The sequence below is a fragment of the Populus alba genome, chromosome 11, assembly GCF_005239225.2.
Source record: "Populus alba chromosome 11, ASM523922v2, whole genome shotgun sequence".
In the NCBI taxonomy this organism is placed as follows: Eukaryota; Viridiplantae; Streptophyta; class Magnoliopsida; order Malpighiales; family Salicaceae; genus Populus; species Populus alba.
In genome coordinates, this window is record NC_133294.1 from 15,096,041 (window position 1) to 15,115,876 (window position 19,836).

Genomic DNA, 19,836 nt, shown 5'->3' on the forward strand with positions numbered 1-19,836 from the left:
TTGGCGTGTGCTCAAAACACTCTAATGTGTAAACAACCTTTGCATTGTTTAGATGATGCAAGGGCTATCCGGGGAGATATTTAAAAGGCATCGATACTCTGAACAAGATGAGGTGGCATGTGAGACAAGATTTGTAGTGGCTGAGCGAAGCCTAGATATTTGCGCTGCCTCTAAAATTTAAGAACAATTCTTTAATTTATTGGCTCTTCAAATTTGGTCTCTTTTCTTTTTCTTATGATTTGTTTTTACCTTCAATAATTTATTGAATTAGATCTCTATTCTTTTTATTGCTATTTTGTTTTTTAATAGTTTTTTCAATTGATTTTATTTTATGATTTCACATTCATTTGCTTTTTTTCCTATCAAATTTAATTCGATTGTCAAATTTTTAGCCTTGGCAAGTTTTTTTTTTAAAAATAAATCATAAATGATTTTCTTCTACGATTTCACCCTCCATTTTTTTCCTCTCAAATTTAATTCATATTCTTTTGATTGTCAAATTTTTTGCTTTAACAAGTTTTCAAAACTTATATTTTTAAATTGGCTTATAATAAACTTCTTAATTGGACCCGAATCCAAGGTTTCATAGGTTTCGAGTTTTTAAAATTTAACAAGGTTTAAGGATAATTTCTCGGGTTTGCTTGGTTTTTACTTTTTTTTTTTTTTTAATTTCACTACTTGTGATTTTTTTATTTTTAAGATTTGGTTTCTGTTTTTTTTTAATTGCTGTTTATTTAATTTGGCATTTTTTTTTTTAAATTCCATCATTATTGGGTTTTTTTTCTATTAAATTGTATCCTCACTATTTTTTATTGAATTGGATGAGAATTACACTTCTTAATTGAATTTGGACCAAAGATTTCACATATTGTAATTTTAGAGATTAAACTAGATTTAAGAGGTTCTCCAGTTTTTTTTTTTCTTTTTCTAAATTGATTTTTTTCTTTTTTGCGTTTTGATTCTATTGGGTTAGCCCATAATAATGTCTTTCTATTTAACCATTACCAGTTTTTAATCTATGAATAATCTATCAAATTACAAATATTTTTCAATTTCATCCTTTATGATTTTTAATCTGTCAAATTTGACCACCATTCTTTTAATATCAATTTATTTTGTTTTGGATCATTTTTATTACCTTTTCAAGTTTCATCCTTCTTGTCTGTCAAATTTTATCCCTATTATTTTTGTTGATGTTTTCATTTTCTTTTACAAGTTTTTTTATTAACATTTATTATGCAATTTCATTCTTTAAAATTAAATTTATTGAGAGTTAAGTTTTTTAATTGAATCCAGGTCTAGGATTTCACAAGTTACAGGTTTTAGAAATTAAACCAAATTTAGGAGGTTCCTCAAGGTTTGCTTATCTTTTTCCCTTTTTTTAACTTATTTTTATTTATTTTGGGTTTTTTTCTTGATTTTTAGGTTTGATTCTATTGGGTTAGCCTTCTGTAATTTTTTTCAATTTCACCTCCTAACATTTTTTAATCTATAAATAATATATCAAATTATAAATGTTTTTCAATTTTGTACCCTAAGATTTTCTAATCTTTCAAATTTGGTACTTATTCTTGTAATTGATATTTATTTTGTTTGAGATGATTTTAATTGTTTTTTCAAATTTCTTCCTCTTTGGCTATTTTTATCTTAAATTTATCCTAATTTTTTTTTTTTTTTTTTGCAAGTTTTTTTATTAATATTTTTTTCATCGATTTTCATTTTTTAAAATTAAATTGATTGACAATTAAGTTTCTTGATTAAACTTGGATTCATGATTCAACAAGTTGCAAGTTTTTAAGATTAGACCTCATTTAAAAGGTTCACCCGTGTTAGAATTAAGTTTTTTGATAATTTAGATAGGCTCAGGTATGGTTCTTTTTTCCTCTTTTTCATTGTTTTTTTGCAAATTTATTTTTTTATTTTTTTTTCATATTATTTAAATTTCCACTTGAACCAATGACTTAAGACTTTATTTTTTTAGCCTAATACTTTTTTATGTAGAAATAAAATTTCTTGGCATGCGACGAAATGCAAAGCAACAAACAAATATTTTATAATTTAATCAATTCACCAAAATTAATTAGCAAAACCAACAAAAGAGTCCAATGGTCATCTCAACCTTTTGAAACTAAATCCTTTTCAATAAGAATGGTAGTGCAATGTGATATTGCTAGTTTGGTTAATGTAAATCAAAATTTGTAAATATATATTAGACTAGTGAATAAAGATATTTAGTTTATCATCATACAGATTTGCTAAATAAAAAATGTCCAACAAAAATCTAGAGTTTATAAATGATTAAAATTATAAACATGTATAAATATAACTACAAACATCCTTTCAACACAAAAAATAATAATAAAACAATGACATACATACTAAGTATATATTTAAACTTGTAGTTGATATATATGTATATATATAAAATCCTATCATGCATATTAATAATAAAATTAACTATGTTTATATTAAAATAAGAAACTTACTTGTTGAAACACTTTAAAGTAAATGAATTTTTTGTTGTTGTCGATGATAAATCCTTTTTATTAAAGACTTTATTATTCTTCATTTGTGTAACTAAAATATTTGCAATAATATTTTTCAAGATTTTAACAATATTATTTTGATTTAGATGCACTTTTAAATAAAATTTTTGAATAAAAGATGATGTAACTCAAATATATCTCAACAAAAAAAACCTAAACTCTAAATTTAGAAGAAAGACCACAATATAAAAAGGAGAAGAAAAACACTAAAAATTAATGCAAGGAAGAATATGTAAAAAAATAAAAAATCAGGTTCGAAAACTCTTTCTTCATCTCTTTTTTTATAGTGAATCTTGAAATTTAAAAGGTTAAAAAATTTATAAAATTAATTCGATACAATTATCAACATTTGATTAGCTCCATGGATCAATAATTAAATATAGAAAAACAAAGTGTTCCTTTAGATTAATTTTTATTCATCCATAATTTATTTAAATTATGTTAATAAAAAAAATCTCCAACAATTAATATCTCTTAAAAATATAATTCTTCTTGAATGTCTAGTTGTCTTTGTTTAACAAAATATAATAATAAAAAAAAGGATGAAGTTAATGTGATCAAGTTTAGTTATAGTTGGTCCAATAAGATGTTCCGGACGTGCCACTAGAACTATGCCCAGAACAACTGAATAATATACTATATTATAATGTCTCCAATTAATCAAATTGATTTCATTAATCAAAATATTATGTTTATTTTCCCTTTTGAAAAAAGAAAAAGAAGAAATCATTCATGTACATATAAGCAGATTAGATTTCGCAAGAATTAATTAAATATTAACAAAGAGGAACACACCACGTGGCTTGATTCCTCACAGCCTGTGTTAAGCTTGAAATGGATTCCTTGTTCAAAAATAATAATAATAATTAAAAAAAAACAGACAGAAGAAAGAAGGAAATGTGGAGTTGTGACAGTGATACAACATGCTTTCCACTTAAGAATTCAATTAAATCTCCCATAATTTATTAATCGTCATCACGAGTACGGTTCAATAATAGGCAGAAGATAAGGGGTGGTGAGTTTTGTTTTTAAAATGTTTTTTATTTAAAAATATATTAAAATACTATTTTATTTTTTAAATTTTATTTTAATATTAATATATTAAAATAATAAAAAATATAAAAAATTAATTTAAAACTAAAAAAATATCTTAATTTTTTTTAAATTACAGTTAAACTATATTTTTAAATACACCCTAAATTTCTTTAAATTTCTCAAGTGGATCTTACTTTAATTTGTAATGCATGGTAATCTCTTAGATAATCCAGTGGCTGTCGCTGGCAATTCGGCTACAATCAACTTGTTTTGATATTTTAACTTCAAATTAAAGGTGTGTTATATAGATTTTATGGCCGTGGTTTTTTTAAAAATAAATTTTTAAAAAAAATAGTTAGGTTTGATTAGTTGGATTTAGATACGTGTTTAATAAAAATTATAATTAAGGTTTATGTATAGCAAAAAAACATATATAAAATGTTTGGAATTGTGTTTGAAAGTATAGTTATGGTTGTTTTTCAAAGTGTTTTTTACTTAAAAATGCTTCAAAATATATTTTTTATTTTTTAAAAATTATTTTTGACACCAGTACATTAAAATGATATGAAAACACAAAAAATATATTAATTTGAAGTAAATAAATAAATTTAAAATTTTTTTTTAAAAATCGCTTTTAAAACGCAAAAATAAACAAAGGTTTAATGAAATTCAGTTAAAAAATATGTAAAAACTGTTTTACAAAAACTGTATTTTAAACTCAATTTTTTAGTGGCTCTCAAAGTACAAAACATAAATTTATTTATTATCAAATATTTTACCATGTTTGTTGCACCGCAAACACAAAAACATTTACAAAACAAACAAAGCCTAATCATGCATGTACGGTCTTTTCTTTTAAAATTGATTTTAAACAAGTCATTCATAATTCAATTAATATATTCATAATAAAATTATTATTTTTTACGGTCTATTTTGAAACAGGAGAAAAAAAACCTTTTTATTACTCAAGGGTGTACACGTACACTTTGCATAATTCCTTATATATTGAGCTAGGATTGATGCCTTTTGGGCATGGCAAAAAAAAAGAAAAAAAACAAATCCGTGTGCTTTTAAAATAGCTTAATTTCAAGCTACCGTGCTCAAAATGGTAATTTCGTAAAAAAAAAAAACTTGTGCGTTTGGACGTGGGATCGTATCCATGTTGAAGCTGTCTTATCTTTCCTCTTTTGCTTTATTGTCCACTTAGGGTATTTATATTTTAATTAGAGTCAATATGGACGACGACGACGTTGCACGTCCATTAAATATTACTTAAAAAAGAGCAATATTTTCAAAAAAATAAAAATAAAATTGTGGGGGCCACTTGCTCGGGTTGGGTATTGTTGGCCCATGGTTTACCGCAGAATAATATTAATTAAGGGTAATTGTTGGAGTCTGAAGTTTTGGTAAAATCCAAATAAGTCCCTAATCTTTTAATTTTATGGTTTTAATTCTTAAATTATCAGATTAAAGCAATGCACCGCCTCCATTAAAATTCTTTAGACTACCCGTCCATCATACCCCGTTAAATAGTATTTTGACTTGTAATTCAAATGTCAAATATCAAAAGATTAAAAGGTAAGGAATCTAATTTTGCTAGATCAAAATTTTAATTAATCTAATATTAAATTATTATAATATCACTTTATAAAAAAAAAAAATAAGTAATATCGATAACCTGTTGGCGTGATGATCAAAGGGATAATTTGTTTCCTGATAAAATTAATAATAAATTTCTCATGTAATTTTTTTTAAAAGTTTAGATAAGAATATCCACTAAAGGATAAATTGAAGAATAATCTCAAACATAACAAGAGTAATCAAACTTGTAAGGATAAAATGGAAAGAATGGTTCAAATATAACTATAAATTGAGCTATTCTCTCCTGTGAATTGCTCTCAAAAGTTGAAAACGGAACCCTTTTTTTTTTTTTTTTTTAAAAAAAAAAAAAGTTGATAATCAGCACAATGGATATTATAACCACGCAATCAAATACAAAAAACTCCATGAAAAAAAAGAAGACTACCTAAAGTAATTCATGTGACTCAATTATAAGCTAAAATATTATAAGCAAATATTCAAACGGGTTTGACCGCATAGCACATGATTTTTTTTTAAAAAAATTTATTTTTTAATATTATTTTAATTGAAAATTAAATTTTTAATTTAGTTTGATTTGCATTTTATGAAGTTATCATGACCTCATAATCTAGATTATGTTTTTAGCCAGCTAACTTAAGTTGACTCGAGTAGTTTTTTGTGTGTTGTTTTTTTTTTTTTAATTTCATCCAAACAATGAGTTTATTGATAATTGAGTTTCATAATTTTTTTTTTTAGGTTATCTTAGTCTCATAATTCAGGTTTGAGATGTTAATTTAGGCTAACTCAACTCATTTTTCAATTGAATTTTGTTTCAATTTCATCCTTAATATTGAGTTAATTGATAACTATGTTTAATATTTTTTTATTTGTTTTTTATAAGGATTATTAAGATCTTATGACATGGATAACAAATTTGGCATGTTAACCTGAATTAATTTGAATTGACCTTATATGCTGTCGTTTCAATATTTTTAAAAAATATCATCTTGATTTTTTTTTAAATCAAACTATATTTTTTCTAGTTATCAAATTATTTTTAGACCTTCCAAAATGATCAGGTCAAACAAGAGTAATCCCATATAGTTAAAAAAAAAAAAATTCTATTAAAAAACACATTATAAACATTGTTTTTATGTCAAAAAAAAAAAATTGATCTACCCGGAACATAGAATGAGAAATGTTCTAGTATAAACTATACATAAAACAAGTTATCCTAAAATTAAAAAAAAAAAAAAACAATTGACAGAAAACTTCTAGTAGTGATCACCTTTTGATAGTCGGATGATAATCCTGCTGTAGTGCATTGGGTGGATTTGAAAGGTCCAAGATTAAGGTGGCTGTTTGAACCAGAAAATGAAGGCACCCTCAAGTTGTTCATTGAACATTGGTCCAATAACTATAAGCCCATGGCTAGGGTTCTAGTGATTGCACCATTGACCATCCAAATGGGCCACCCTTAATGGAAAACCCAAGCAGTCAAGTGGAGACATCCCTTTGATAAACAAGCCATTTATTGATATTTAATTCACAATTTTCCCCTTAGAAAATAAATATTCAGTTTTTTTTTTCTAAGGAAATGAAAAAGGAGAAACAAGTCTTAGAAATGAATTGCTGTTCTTGTTAGAGCACATGTCCTCTGTCCTTTGTTAGAGAGCACAGAGTAATAGACAATTATTCATACAAAAAGCACATAGAAAGAAAGATTAAAGAAAACGGGCTTTCAATTATGTTGATCACCTTAGTTGAGTGAAGTGTAGGTTCCCATCTCACTGCTGCCGCCACTGTCTGTCTCATATCCTCCCTCCGGCTTGGAACAGCAGGCAAAGTTCATCTTGGAAACTATGCTGGTGAGCAATATGGAAGCTGCTCCTGCCTCAAAAACATGCCTCATCAATGAAGAATGTAATCCTGATTTATATCATGCTGCCTACAATATTTTTAGTAACGATAGAGGCGTGACAACTTAATCCAATAATATTATGCAACTCGTTAGATTTATGTTTATTTGGACTTAGCGTAAAGCTCAATCTAAAGATGTTGGACCTAGAAGTAAGCCAAATTAATCTCATATGTATCTCATATACTACCGAGTCTAAAGAGTTGACTATGGATATAAACCTTACCCTTTTATAATTGAATTATTATCCTGATTTTAGTTTTTTTAAATATGAATTCGGGCTAAATAATAAGAGGTGAGAAGCAATACTTTTAGTACTTCTCTCCTGTTCAGCTGCAAGGGCTAGAGCAAATGCAATGAAGTTAATGGCAAAGACCGCCATGAATAGCAGTGTTGATGCCATAGCAACTCTCTCTCTCTCTCTGTTAAAAAGGATGTGATGAGGAAAAAGTCTACAGTAGTTCTTTAAATAGTTTAGTCAGTAAAACAAAATTGATTGACAATGTCTTGCAATAAAATAAACGAGTAGTTCCAACTCATTCGAAACTTCTTATAAACTAGAAGACGACTAAGTTGATTTGTCAACACAAGCTAGCAGAGAAGTGCCCACTGGCCAGTAGAAGAATTTATAAATACAGGCCCCAGGCGCACCAGCCAATTTGCACTGTATCTTTAGCATTTCAAGAAACCCTTGCTTTTGAGGCTAACAATAAGTTTAGTTGTCTTTTACTTGTATGCTGATTAAAGTTTTCAATGACACTTACAGGGAAGAACGAGGGATTCATTCTATTTTGCTTAGATCTCAAACTTCTTTTTTAATCTTTTTTTTCCTCCTATATTCTCAAAACAGTTAGTTTTCCTGCTAGGGGTATCCTCAGTTTTAATGCCATGCAGAGATTAAAAGAAATTAAAAAGACAGAGAAGGATAATATTCCGGTGGATGCTTAGCAACACCAATGAAGGTGACATTATCAGTTTTTCACACACCCTGAAGATACACGAACAGCAGTCTTCTATTATTGATGGGAAAAACAAAAAATTCACATCATGACGAAAGAAGAAGAAAAAAAAAATCTTGAATATGATCTAAGATACAAACTATCATCAACTAAACTGAACATTTAATACATGAAGCGCAACCCAAAAACACAGACAATGGAGGAGGCAAATCGATGTAGAGATCTAGGCATTCACATATATAGGATGGTCACAACACATTAAAGCAAGCTCACTTGTAGGTCCCCATACCCACACCAGCATCACCGCCGTATGGCTGGAAGCTGTCCCTGGCCTTGGAATAGCAAACATAGTAGAAATCGGACACTATGGCTGTGAACAAAGTAAAAGCAGCTCCTGCCCCAAAAACTCCCTTCCTCAATGACGGGCAATCCAGGGTTTCATCGAAAATATTCCGGTACCTGGTGTGGTAGGCATTCCTCACTGAACCCGCAAGAAGGCATATCTCAGCAATGAAGAAAAACACCCTGGTACGGACAGTTTAAGATGTTCAGAAAAAGATAACATAGGTTCCATAAGATACATTGCAAGAAAGAGACCTGCTAACTTTAGCTTGCTCGAATATAACATGGTAATGGATAAAGGTTAGCAGCATCTATATTCAATGATGGATAGGTTTATAGTTCAGCTTTGGATTGGCATCACCTACCAGCAGGTTATAAAAAGGATAACTGCCCAAGCCCTAGAACCGCCAGGACTCAAAGGCTTGCCACAGCAGAAGCATTTACTGGCAAACATAATAAGGACTTGGCTAGCCATGAGGAACAAAAAAGCGCCAACACCAAAGCCAGTTGCAATGTCTGAATCATAGATGCAGTAACTGTAATTTTTTTCAGCATCTGGTTGGACAGTGGCCTGCAAAGCAAGATATTGTTTATGTGTCGTTCTCATATCAATTAAAACGCCACACGTTGACTTCAAGATATAATATTTTTTTAATATTCTAAGTTTAGTCCAAAAAAACAAATAAGAGGTCTATTCATTTTTTTTCAAAAACAATTTTAAATCACAGTATCAAACAGTACCGTCATTATTGAGGGCCCCAGAAAAGGATAACCCACCTCTCTTCAACATGGAAAAGTACAGCTATCAGCAACTAAACTATGTGATTGCCAGGTAAGTTTTGTGGACTGGGTGAAATGCAAAGATCAATCTAGATCCTTCTCTCTCCTTGTGAAATTGGTAGCTGCTAAGGATCAATCAATAACAGGGGGGGAATACTTAAAAAAAAAAAAACTCACAGCCGCTTTGAGAAAAAGTTGTAATATGTTTCAGGTTACAAATAAATCTTGAAAACAAAATCCGCCAGGAAAGTTTTCTTTCTACTTGCCATCTCATGCTTCGGTTCATTTCTGGAAGAGTCATTAGAAAGGGAGTAATCTGCGTATTACATCACTAAAATTCTAAAATGCTATTTGTATCAACAGATCTGGTAATTTTATTGCTAACATACTTTTGGTACCAATTCAACGTTGAAGATTTTTGCTTCATCAAGTCAAAATATTATTGCATCCAGGCTCAATCTTTGTTGTTATCCCTCTATCAAATGTTACATTTTCAGATAAAAAACTGAAAATTCATTTCATTAGTCCATAATCTCAATCAAGACTTTTTTCTTCATTTTCTTGACAATTTCTCAGCTACCAAACAAAACAGATTAGCAGGATCACACAAATCTCACAAACCCAGAAACTATACAATTAAACATGTATTCCCCATATCCAAGATTTAGTACTTTTCTCTTTCCTTCATTTTTCTTGAAAACCAAACAAACCCCTTTAGCAAAACCCAAAAACCTCACATTTGTACCATCAAGAAAACCAGGAACCACAAAAACAACAGAAGAATTGCCTTGATTTGGTACACATAACCAATAATAGATTAACCAAGAAAACTGAAGAAGGGACTATAAATATATATTTACTTACAGTGCTTCTTCTCTGCTCAGCCGCAACAGCCAAACCAAATGCTATGATATCAAAGATAGAGACTATAATCAACAACAGTTTTGAAGCCATTGCAATGCAACTCTACAACCCTCCTCACAGATCTTGCTGTTCTCTCTCTCTCGCTCACTTCTTCTCTGCCTCCCTCTTCTCTAAATATGAAAAAGACCGAAGCGTGCGAGCATACAAGCAGTAGAGAAACTAGTACTTGTGGTATATAAAATAAACTAATGATAATTATATAAAAAAAAGAGAGATGAAAGTATCGTTTTACCTATAAAGAAAAAGACAGTATACCCATTTCAGTTCATTGAAAATGGGATGTCACCTGCAAATATTTACTTGAGTAGGTGAGTTACTTGCAAGGGTGTTTTGGGAAACGTATTGTAATAAATATGTTTTTTTTGGTAGATTGTAATAAAGAAGTTGGATGGAAGAATTATGTTCGGTTAGTGTGATGATTAAGAGTTGCTTACCAAGAAAAAAAAAATATTTTTTTAATTTTAATTAATAATTTAAAAATATTTTTTGTTAAATAACTTAAAATAAAAATAAATTAAATAATTTTATATGTTCGATATAACTATCTCAAAAAATTTTGCTTCGAAAAAAAGCATGATAAACTAGAATTCATAGATTTCAAAACTTTTTCTTAGTTAAAAGTTTTTATTTTTTTTATTAAAGCAATATATTTACTCAATTTTGTAACAAGTTATAGATTTTTTAAATTAAATTTATTTTTAATCAAATATATTTATAACTTTTTTTTGTTAAAGTTAAAAAATAAAATAAATTAACACATCCCAAGATAGAGTGTTTCATTTTAATAAATAAAACTTTCTTAAATCCTATGACATAAATTCTATGGTTTCGAAGAGCGTGTTAAAATTACGTGAACATGTGCTGTTATGTTTCCTCTCCTCATGATGTGTATCCAAATTCCAACCGGCTTAAGTAAAAATATCATTTAAAAAATTATCTAGTAACTGATTTGTGATAAAAATTTAAAATTAAAAAAATTATTTTTTTTTATTTCAAGTTTAAGTTTTATAGTTGTTAATATTGATATACACTAAAAACTTATATAATTGTTAATTTCAGGGTCTGTAGAATTAATCGATACACGCAAACTGATCTGAACACCCATATTAATTTAAAAAAAAAAATCATTCAAGGAGTATAGTTTTTTTTTAATTATATTAAAATTATATAAAAATATATTTTTAATATCCACGTATTAAAACAATTTAAAAATATAAAATAATAATTATTTTTTTTAATTTAAATTTTTATGAATTAGTGTTTGAAACGCGCTTTCAAACAGTACTTGAGATTGGGATAAAAGTTGTCGGGAATGTGAGCAAACCTGGCTAGAAGTCTTCATCTGTGATAGGGGACGACCTTGAGCTCCAACCCTTGGTTCAGTGCCGGGTTTCACGGTCAATCATTTCATTCTACAGAGGGGATGGGGTGTGGGCACGTAAACACCAGCCGATTTAAATATATATATTTTAAAAATATATATTAAAGTAATATTTTTTATTTTATTTTTAAAAATATATAAAAATAATTTTAAACTAAAAATTAAATTTAAAATCTTTTAAAAACACGGTTGAAAACAATATCTCTTGCCCCAGAAAATAATTTATTTGGTATATTTGAAAAGGTTAAATTTTTTTTAAAATAAAAACCACTACCCTAAGAAAATAAATGCAAAAAGCCAAAAAGCAAGGTTCGATGTGACTGATTGTCGGTGAAGCAATGAGGAAGTGAAGATCTGGAACTCCAGATCTAAATCTGACGCTTCCATATCGTAAAGGCTACTCAAAATAAAAAATAAATTTTATTTTTATTTTTATTAATATTGTATTTATTTTTGTATTTTAAAAATATTTTTAAATAAATTTAATTTTTTTCTTTAAAATTAATATATATTTTTTTAATATTTATAATTAATTTTAATTTGTTGATATCAAAAATAATTTTTTTTAAATAAAATAATTATTACTTTTATATATTTTTATATAAAAAACACTTTAACAAATAATCACAATTATAATTTTAAATAGCATATTAAAATAGGTGGCGACATAGGGTGGTTTTGCTCTCAAATTCTCTACAAATTTTCACAATGTCTCAGTAGCCAAATCATTACCGGTCCCTTGTGGATTAACAGGATGCTCGATATAATTTTTTATTATTTAAAATTAATTTTATTATATTTTTAAATTATTTAAATGTGTTAATGTTATAAATAAATTTTAAAAATAAAAATATTTTAATAAATTTCAAAATAAAAAACCATATTAAAAAATAATAGTTATCATTCTTACAAACACCTCGGACATCTATGCTTTAAATACTTTAATCGACATCCATGCATTGAATACTTTGATTGTCGGTGAATATCCACCCATCTTCTAAATACTTTTCATATGATCGTAGCTTCAAGATTATATATATATAAAAGAACATCTAAAAATGTTGCTTTATTCAATAAAAAAAAGGGTTTATATATTATAAGAATTCATGGAATGAGGAAATAATAATAATTTTGATACTTGTGACACGAGATTGAATTCAAGAATGAAAAATGTAAGAATTACAAAAGTAATAGCACAATTTTTTTGAGGATAAACTACAAAACATCCCATGAGATCTGTCAATTTTTTGCCTTCGAATAAAACTTTATATTAATTTTATAAGTTGTCACGAGTCTAACCATTGTTCCATTCTTTTTTCAGTACTCTTTAACGAGTCTTAAAATCTAAAATACAGAGAAATTAGATTGATATGTTGTATAATTGACTTATCTCTTTGTTTAAATAATTTATTTCATTTTTTATAATCAAGGCATCTAGTAGATTGTTATGAAAAGTCTAGAAGGTTGGTAACTAGTACTAGGAGATATCTAGTAAGTCAAGTGACCGGTTATTGTTGTAGTTTCAGGTGGTGCCTGATAATTCAAGGTGACTGATAACTATGATAGTAGCGGGCGGTGCTAGGTAAGTCAAATGACCGGTAACTGTTATAGTAATAGATAATGTTTGGTAAATTAGGTGATCGATAATTGTTGATTGCAAAAAATCTTATTTGATGGGTGTGGAGACTTTTTGATTGTAAAGTCAACAACTTTGTAAAAAGATAAAACACAATAATATTTTAGATAATAGATCCAATGAGGGTGTTGAGGTGCATGCCCCACTTTGAGCCCATTTTTCTTGGCCCCAGTTGTATATTGGGCTCGGGCTTGGTAGCTCCAGCCTAAATGGTGTTTTTTGCATCTATCTTGAAAGATTTTTGAGATTTATCTAAGTTTTTTTTTTAATTTATTTTATTTTGATCCATAAAATAATAATTAAACTTAGAGTTTGAGTAATTGAATCAAAATAACATAATATTGGATGGTGTAACATTATTACAAGTAGATCAATCTTGTTGCAAAAATAGCATCTAAAAACTATAAAAAGTTATTCAAGAAATAAAAATGAGATAATGTTTGATATTGTAATAATAATTATTTTTTAAAGTTTTTTTATGAAAATATATATAAATATTTTTTATTTTTTTAAATTTATTTTTATCATTAACACATAAAAAAAATCTAAAATAATTAATTTTAAAAATTATTATTATTATTTTTTTTAAATACGTGCGATGCTTCGAAGATTATTAAGGAAGCTTGGGTAGGCGTAAAAAAGCCGAAAAGGGAAGAAAGGAACCTTTGCGTTCAGTGCTGGTTGTCATTTCACTATCTTACATGTTGTGCAGTTAATATCCGAGCATCTAATTGGATGCCACGTGGGCCACCATCCACGTTGATGCATTATTCTCTACAGTAACAAATCTTGTCATTCACAAATATGAAGCACAAAATTTAATTTTTCAGCAAGAAAACAAGCATGGATGTAAATCATAGCTTTAATAACCACTCGTGTTCTTATATTTCATGATGCATTTACCAGCATTTTTCTTTGTTATTATTGCATACATGCCTTGTTTTTATTCCTTCTTTTGTTTGTGTGGGGAAATATGTGATGAACAAGGAGAATTTCATTTTTTTTTGGCATACATTTCTTTGTCGTGCAATTATTAATACAAAAATTCAATTCTGAAGGGTGTAGTTCAACTGGTCAGGATCTTGATTTATTTTTCAGAGATTACTAGTTCGAGTTCCATAAACTTCAGAGCCACTGAAAGCTTACATAGTTATTAACTTCAAGGCCCGTGAAATTAGACGAGGTGTGCACAAACCAACTCAAATACCCATATTTATATAAAAAAATTATTAATAAAAAAATCCCGATCATGTAAAATGATTAATTAATCTGTTAAGTAAAAATAAGTTTGTTTTATTAATTATCATAATAATAATTGGCTTATCAAATACAATTTGTTTGGAGCTAAACAAAAAGGGGGATTTTAGTGATTTAATACAAATAATGGAGGGATTCCAAGAAATAGAGAAAAATAAAGCTTTTTTTTAAGCAAGAATCACTTTAGATGAAATTGTGATTACGAGGAAAGTAACATTTCATTAAATCAAATAAACCCAAAGGATAAATATTAATTTCATATTTAAAAAAAAAATAGAGTGGAGATTTTGAGAATTGGAATCACCTTTGACGAGAAAAAAAAACCTTTCTTAAATTACCAAGAAGATTAACATGTTTGAACCCTATATGTTTTTTTAATGAAATTTAATGTTTAAGAGTGTAAAGAATTGGATTTTAAATAAAATTTAATATCTAAAAACGGTACAAAAATAAATTAAAAGCAATGTAATACATTAAAGAAGAGAAATTAATATTAAAATTATATTTTTTCAAATTACACATTTACCCTTTTTTGAGATTTTTAAAGGAATAAGATGGAAGTGATGAGAGTAATATAAAAAAATGAAATGAATTCAATATATTTTTTAAATTTTTTTATTAATTAAATCTAAATTAAATATTATAATTAAATTCAATTATAATATTTTAAACGGTTTGTTGATGTGTTAAATGCTTAAGAGAGGGAGATGCATAGTGCTCTCCGAATTTTTATTGGGCTGCCTTTGAACTTCGGACTAGGCTCTATGTTTGCCTCTAATATATGGGCTCTAGGCCCTTTGACTATCTCTTTTATCGCCTTTGCATTTGATCATTCTTTGGGCCTTGAAATTATAAATTTTGAGCTAATCCTCTTATGGCAATGGAATACGTATCTCCCTTGCTTTCTTTTTTTTTTTTTTTTTTCTTTTTTTTTTAAATCTTTTCTTTCATTTAAAAGAAAAATTAACGACGGGATTGAATTTGATAATTCGCAATCCCATGTCGCCTAAACTCAAGGGTACTTAAAAAGCTTTACAGAGTCAATGCTTGTTTGATGTCACTATGCTTTTAAACCATTATTTTCTTTATTTAGGAAAAAAAAAAAATCAAATATGTGATGTTCTTGATAAATAGTTAATATAAAGTTCTCAAAAAGTCAAGAATTACCCTTTTATGCCCATGTTCTTGATAAGTTTTCGATAAATTGCTAAAAAAAAAACCGTTTCATAAGATGATCTCTAACATTTTGGTATACATCGATAAAAAAAACCATATAAAGGGTAAGGGTAAAGAGAAGAAAAGAAAAAAAATTATTTATTGGATTGCAAATCATTTTCCTCGTATATTTATCCATATTGATGATTGAATAAACTTCAAAAAAATTATAAATTACTTAAGAACTAAGATAAATAAATCTGAGATTTTTTTTGGTTTCATATAAAAATAGATAAAAAAAATGAGAGAAAAAATGAAAGAGAATTCAAAATCATTTTTGAGTTTAGAAAGAGTTATTATTATCACTTTTAGTTTTTCTATTTATATTTATGTTTGTCTCTCTCTTTAAAGAAAATTCATTAAGCTACTACCTAGAGAAATTTATTCTAAAACTTTGTTTGTTTTTGTGTTTCAAAAACGTTTTTTTTTTAAAAATAATTTTTTTTTTTTTTTTCTTTACTTTAAATTAATATTTTTGGAGTATTTTTAGATCATTTTAATGTGCTGATATCAAAAATAATTTTTTTAAAATAAAAAATATTATTCTAATTTATTTCTGAGTGAAAAATATTTTGAAAAATAATCGTAATCACTTTTCTAAATATATAAAAGTGTGTTTTTAAATTAAATTATTGTCGGGAATGGAATTCGATAAATTAATCTAAAAATACTCCTTAATACATATATAAAAAGAAACATCGATCATAAAAGAGTTTATATTATTAGAAACTTTCTTGGAATGGATATATATTCGGAGTTAAATGCATTATTCATTTATAAATTTATTTTCTATATATGAAATTTAGAACCCTCCATAGTCAAAAGGTCAGTTCGTGATTCTTCCACCAAATATTCACTTACTCTTTTCCTGCTTTGATGAAATCTTTGAAAATGGAAGGAAATAACTCCAAAAGGGAAACGAGTTGGAGTGTAGTGTTGAAGATTGTTACACTGCATTTCTCTTAAATTAGGAAACTATATATAAATCAAAAACATTCAAGATTATCTCTTCCCTATAAGAAACCATCCCAAAACCAAATCTCATTTCATCTCTGTTCTTGCGTTTTCTTCTTCTTCTTCTTCTTCTTTGATTGCATATGAAGCATGCAAGAAAATATGTGGTCTAGTGTACTCAACATTGTGCTTGCATGGACAAAATCTTCACGATGGAGAAGAGCCTCTAGGTGGTAAGCATATATATACCATCTTCTTCTTTCTTTCTTTCTTTCTTTTCTTTTTAATTTCTTTCCTCATTTGTTAAACTGTTAATCTGTGAAGCTTGTACTTTTTAATGTCTTTCCCAGTGGCCTCCTTTGTGGAGTGAGCATTGTCGTTATTGGTTTATAATTAGGTCACGCTGCGAACCCTTTTGTGCTTGCTAGGCTCTTTCATGGAATTGATCCAGTGGCATTTACATCTACTGTAATGGTTCTCTTATGTCTTGAATTCTTTCACATGATCTATCTCAACATACCAAGCTAGAAAAACTAGACTTGAATGGCCGTTGAACCCCCTCCCATCTTTTGAGCGAGTCCTAATTCTTCTTGCTTTGTGAGAGTACTAGCTCATTGGTGTAAGGCTAGGCACCCTGGCTAAATTGCTCACGTATTCCTAGAGGCTAGATACATTTCAATTAACAACTCATTAAGGAATTTGAATCATTCCTCACAATTTCCAAATAATTTGTTCTTTCACTTATTTGTACGGGTGTTCATGATTCGGTTTGATTTGATTTATACTTAAAAAACTAACCGAACTAAGTTATATTAGTTTTGTAAAATATTAACCGGACCGGATTGAAATCTGATTAAACAAAATTAGTTTAGTTCGGTTAAATTCAGTTTTTTTGTTCTAAAACTAGGAAACTTAATCCCATCAAAGATCAAATACTAATTTTTTCTTGATTGGAATTTTATATTTCCTGCTATTATAAACTTGAGCTGATAAGTGAGTAACAACGTAGTTTAACTAACCATTTAGAAGATTTTGTAATAGATCCATCTTTATTATAATAAACAACAAAAGCTATAAATTTATCTTCGATCATTAATTATTGTTTCCTGTTGATATACCCTGGATCTCCGGTCAAACACCAAGTATTGAGTCAAAATTTATCTTGAATGAAGGAGCTATCTTTTTTTTTTACAACTTGCAAGAATGCAAGAATAGAGAAGGATTCTGATAGCTTGCTCAGAAGTAAAAAGAGAAAAGAAGTCAGGAAGATGGAGAGGTAAGTTTGTATTTGGGTAAAATCTAGATAATATGAGACTTTTGGATGGAGACAAACCGATAACAATTGAAACTTAAAAGGAAAAGGAAGATTGACATAAATATTCTTAAGGGTTAGGGCGGTGGCTTTTTGCAAGGACAAGGAGGAGGATATGTTAGGATTATGTTAGCTTTAGTATTTAACTATTTATACCCCTCTTAATTTGTATAGCTTTTAGATTTTTTGGTTGGTCCAGTTTGGTTTGTCGGTTTCAGTTTTAAAATCAAAACTAAATCAAATCTGTTAGAATTTATGATTTTAAAAATCGATTTAATTGGTTTTTCATCTCGGTTTGATTTTTTTTGGTTTTCTCGGTTGATTGGTTTTTTTGAACACCCTTACTAATTTATACTGTTTGTGTTGCAGCAAGCGGCTGATAGAGCAACTTCAGCTTCATCTAGCTGCACAAAAACACAGGAGAGAGTCAATCATACGACAATCGCGTGGCGACATCGCTCAACTCCTTCAGAATGACCAGCTTCAGCAAGCCTTAACGAGGGTACCCTTTGATTTTTCCCATCTTGATCCTTTCCATTATACAATATATGTATCCTTTCCATAATACACCATATGTATCTATAAGCTTACAGCTAACCAAAAGTTCTCTTAAAATGAGGTGTAGGTCCAGCAACTCTACAAGGACCAATGCCTATTGGCTGCATATGATCAGATCAACCAATTATGTGAATGTATCATCAACAGTATGCCCCACATTAGCCAACAACAGTACACACACATAACTCTCTTTATACCCTACTACTTCATGGCTCTGTGGCTAAACATGGTATTCATCACTCTATATTTTTTGGCAGAGCCTGGCAATGCTTGCCTATTGATGTCAGCCAGGCAATATCAAACTTAATATTTGCTTCCTCAAGATGTGGTGACCTGCCAGAGCTACACGTGCTGCGAAGCCTGTTTAAGATTCGTTATGGAAGCAAATTTGAGAATACCAATGTTGAATTATTGCCTGGAAATCTTGTGGATTCTAAGATGAAAGAGAACTTATCTGTGAATTCAGTGCCAGAGGACGTAAAGCTATGGCTAATAAACGGAATCTCTTATGAGTACAATATTCATCTCGGATTTCAGGACTGTGGGCATAGTTTCAGACCACAATGGCAGGAGGTGGGTTTATAATTGATATGTTGGAACTTTCCCTGTAAGAAGTATTCAAGCATATGAACAAAAGTTATGAGTTGCATAAGTTGGTATAAACTTTCTATACAGTTTTAGCCTCCTTTTCTAGAATAAACTCAACTCCAGCAACTGTTTTATTAGTTCTGTTTCCTAGTCTGAATTTGCAGTCTTTCAAATGACAAAGAAAATCTGTGCAGAAAGCTGAAGTTTTGGATTTGGACATCCAAGATATTTGCAGTGACAGCGATGAGAGTTCCATACTTGCTTCAAAACCCAGGACACCAACAACAACAAAGTCACTTTATAATGATATGGACAGAAGCAGTACTGATAGTCTGGGTAGAATTCATATCAAGACTAAGAAAAATGAAGTTTTATTCAGAAATCTTGAAGCATCAGCAACTAGCACCTCATCTTATGGTACCCTCCCGATTCATCAGACATCTTTTATCTATCTTGATGATATGGAAGTGAAGTCTTTGAGTCAAGGTCACAGCAGCAGTAAGAAAGCTCCTAGAAGTGTGGTAGACTCCTGGAATAGCAGTACAAGCCCTAGTAGTGTGACAAAAAGGCCAGCCAAGCCAAGGTTGGGGTAAGAAACCTGTACCTCCTCCCTGGAGCAATGATCATTACCGAATTTCAGTCAAAGGTCGAAGTTCTTTAGATAGTTCAATCGATGATTGGAAAGCGCAAAGTGGAAGCTCACCCAAAGCTCCCATACTATGAAGATGTAGTAGCTAAATTTACAGATATCAAGGCAGAATATAGGCACCGCAAAAGCTTTTATTATTGAAAAATTAAAGAGGATGTATTGGCTAGACTTCTTGCTATCACATTTATCAGCTGTCTAATC

General features: G+C 28.9%; 2 protein-coding genes across 2 annotated transcripts; one reads left to right on the top strand and one right to left on the bottom strand.

Annotated features, from left to right (window-relative positions):
• Positions 1-8,075: 8,075 nt before the first annotated feature.
• Positions 8,076-10,253, bottom strand: LOC118047565 (uncharacterized). Its single transcript, XM_035056898.2, has 3 exons — positions 10,026-10,253; positions 8,747-8,952; positions 8,076-8,564 (listed from the first exon to the last, which is right to left on the bottom strand). Exons 1-3 carry the CDS (start codon positions 10,113-10,115, stop codon positions 8,309-8,311), a joined length of 552 nt encoding a protein of 183 aa, XP_034912789.1. The 5' UTR covers positions 10,116-10,253; the 3' UTR covers positions 8,076-8,308.
• A 7,543-nt stretch (positions 10,254-17,796) lies between these two features.
• LOC118047495 (uncharacterized) lies at positions 17,797-19,579 on the top strand. Its single transcript, XM_073412270.1, has 5 exons — positions 17,797-17,804; positions 18,210-18,342; positions 18,466-18,569; positions 18,656-18,971; positions 19,181-19,579. Exons 1-5 carry the CDS (start codon positions 17,797-17,799, stop codon positions 19,577-19,579), a joined length of 960 nt encoding a protein of 319 aa, XP_073268371.1.
• The last annotated feature ends 257 nt before the right edge of the window (positions 19,580-19,836 follow it).

Excerpts from the sequence above, each read along its gene's own strand:
- LOC118047495 (XM_073412270.1), top strand. Across the intron at positions 18,343-18,465 it reads TTCAGCAAGCCTTAACGAGG|GTCCAGCAACTCTACAAGGA; the intron begins GTACCCTTTGAT and ends AATGAGGTGTAG. Across the intron at positions 18,570-18,655 it reads CCCCACATTAGCCAACAACA|AGCCTGGCAATGCTTGCCTA; the intron begins GTACACACACAT and ends ATTTTTTGGCAG.
- LOC118047565 (XM_035056898.2), bottom strand. The coding sequence starts at position 10,115 with ATGGCTTCAAAACTGTTGTTGATTATAGTCTCTATCTTTGATATCATA. Across the intron at positions 8,953-10,025 it reads CTGAGCAGAGAAGAAGCACT|GCCACTGTCCAACCAGATGC; the intron begins GTAAGTAAATAT and ends CTTGCTTTGCAG. Across the intron at positions 8,565-8,746 it reads ATCCTTTTTATAACCTGCTG|GGTGTTTTTCTTCATTGCTG; the intron begins GTAGGTGATGCC and ends TGTCCGTACCAG.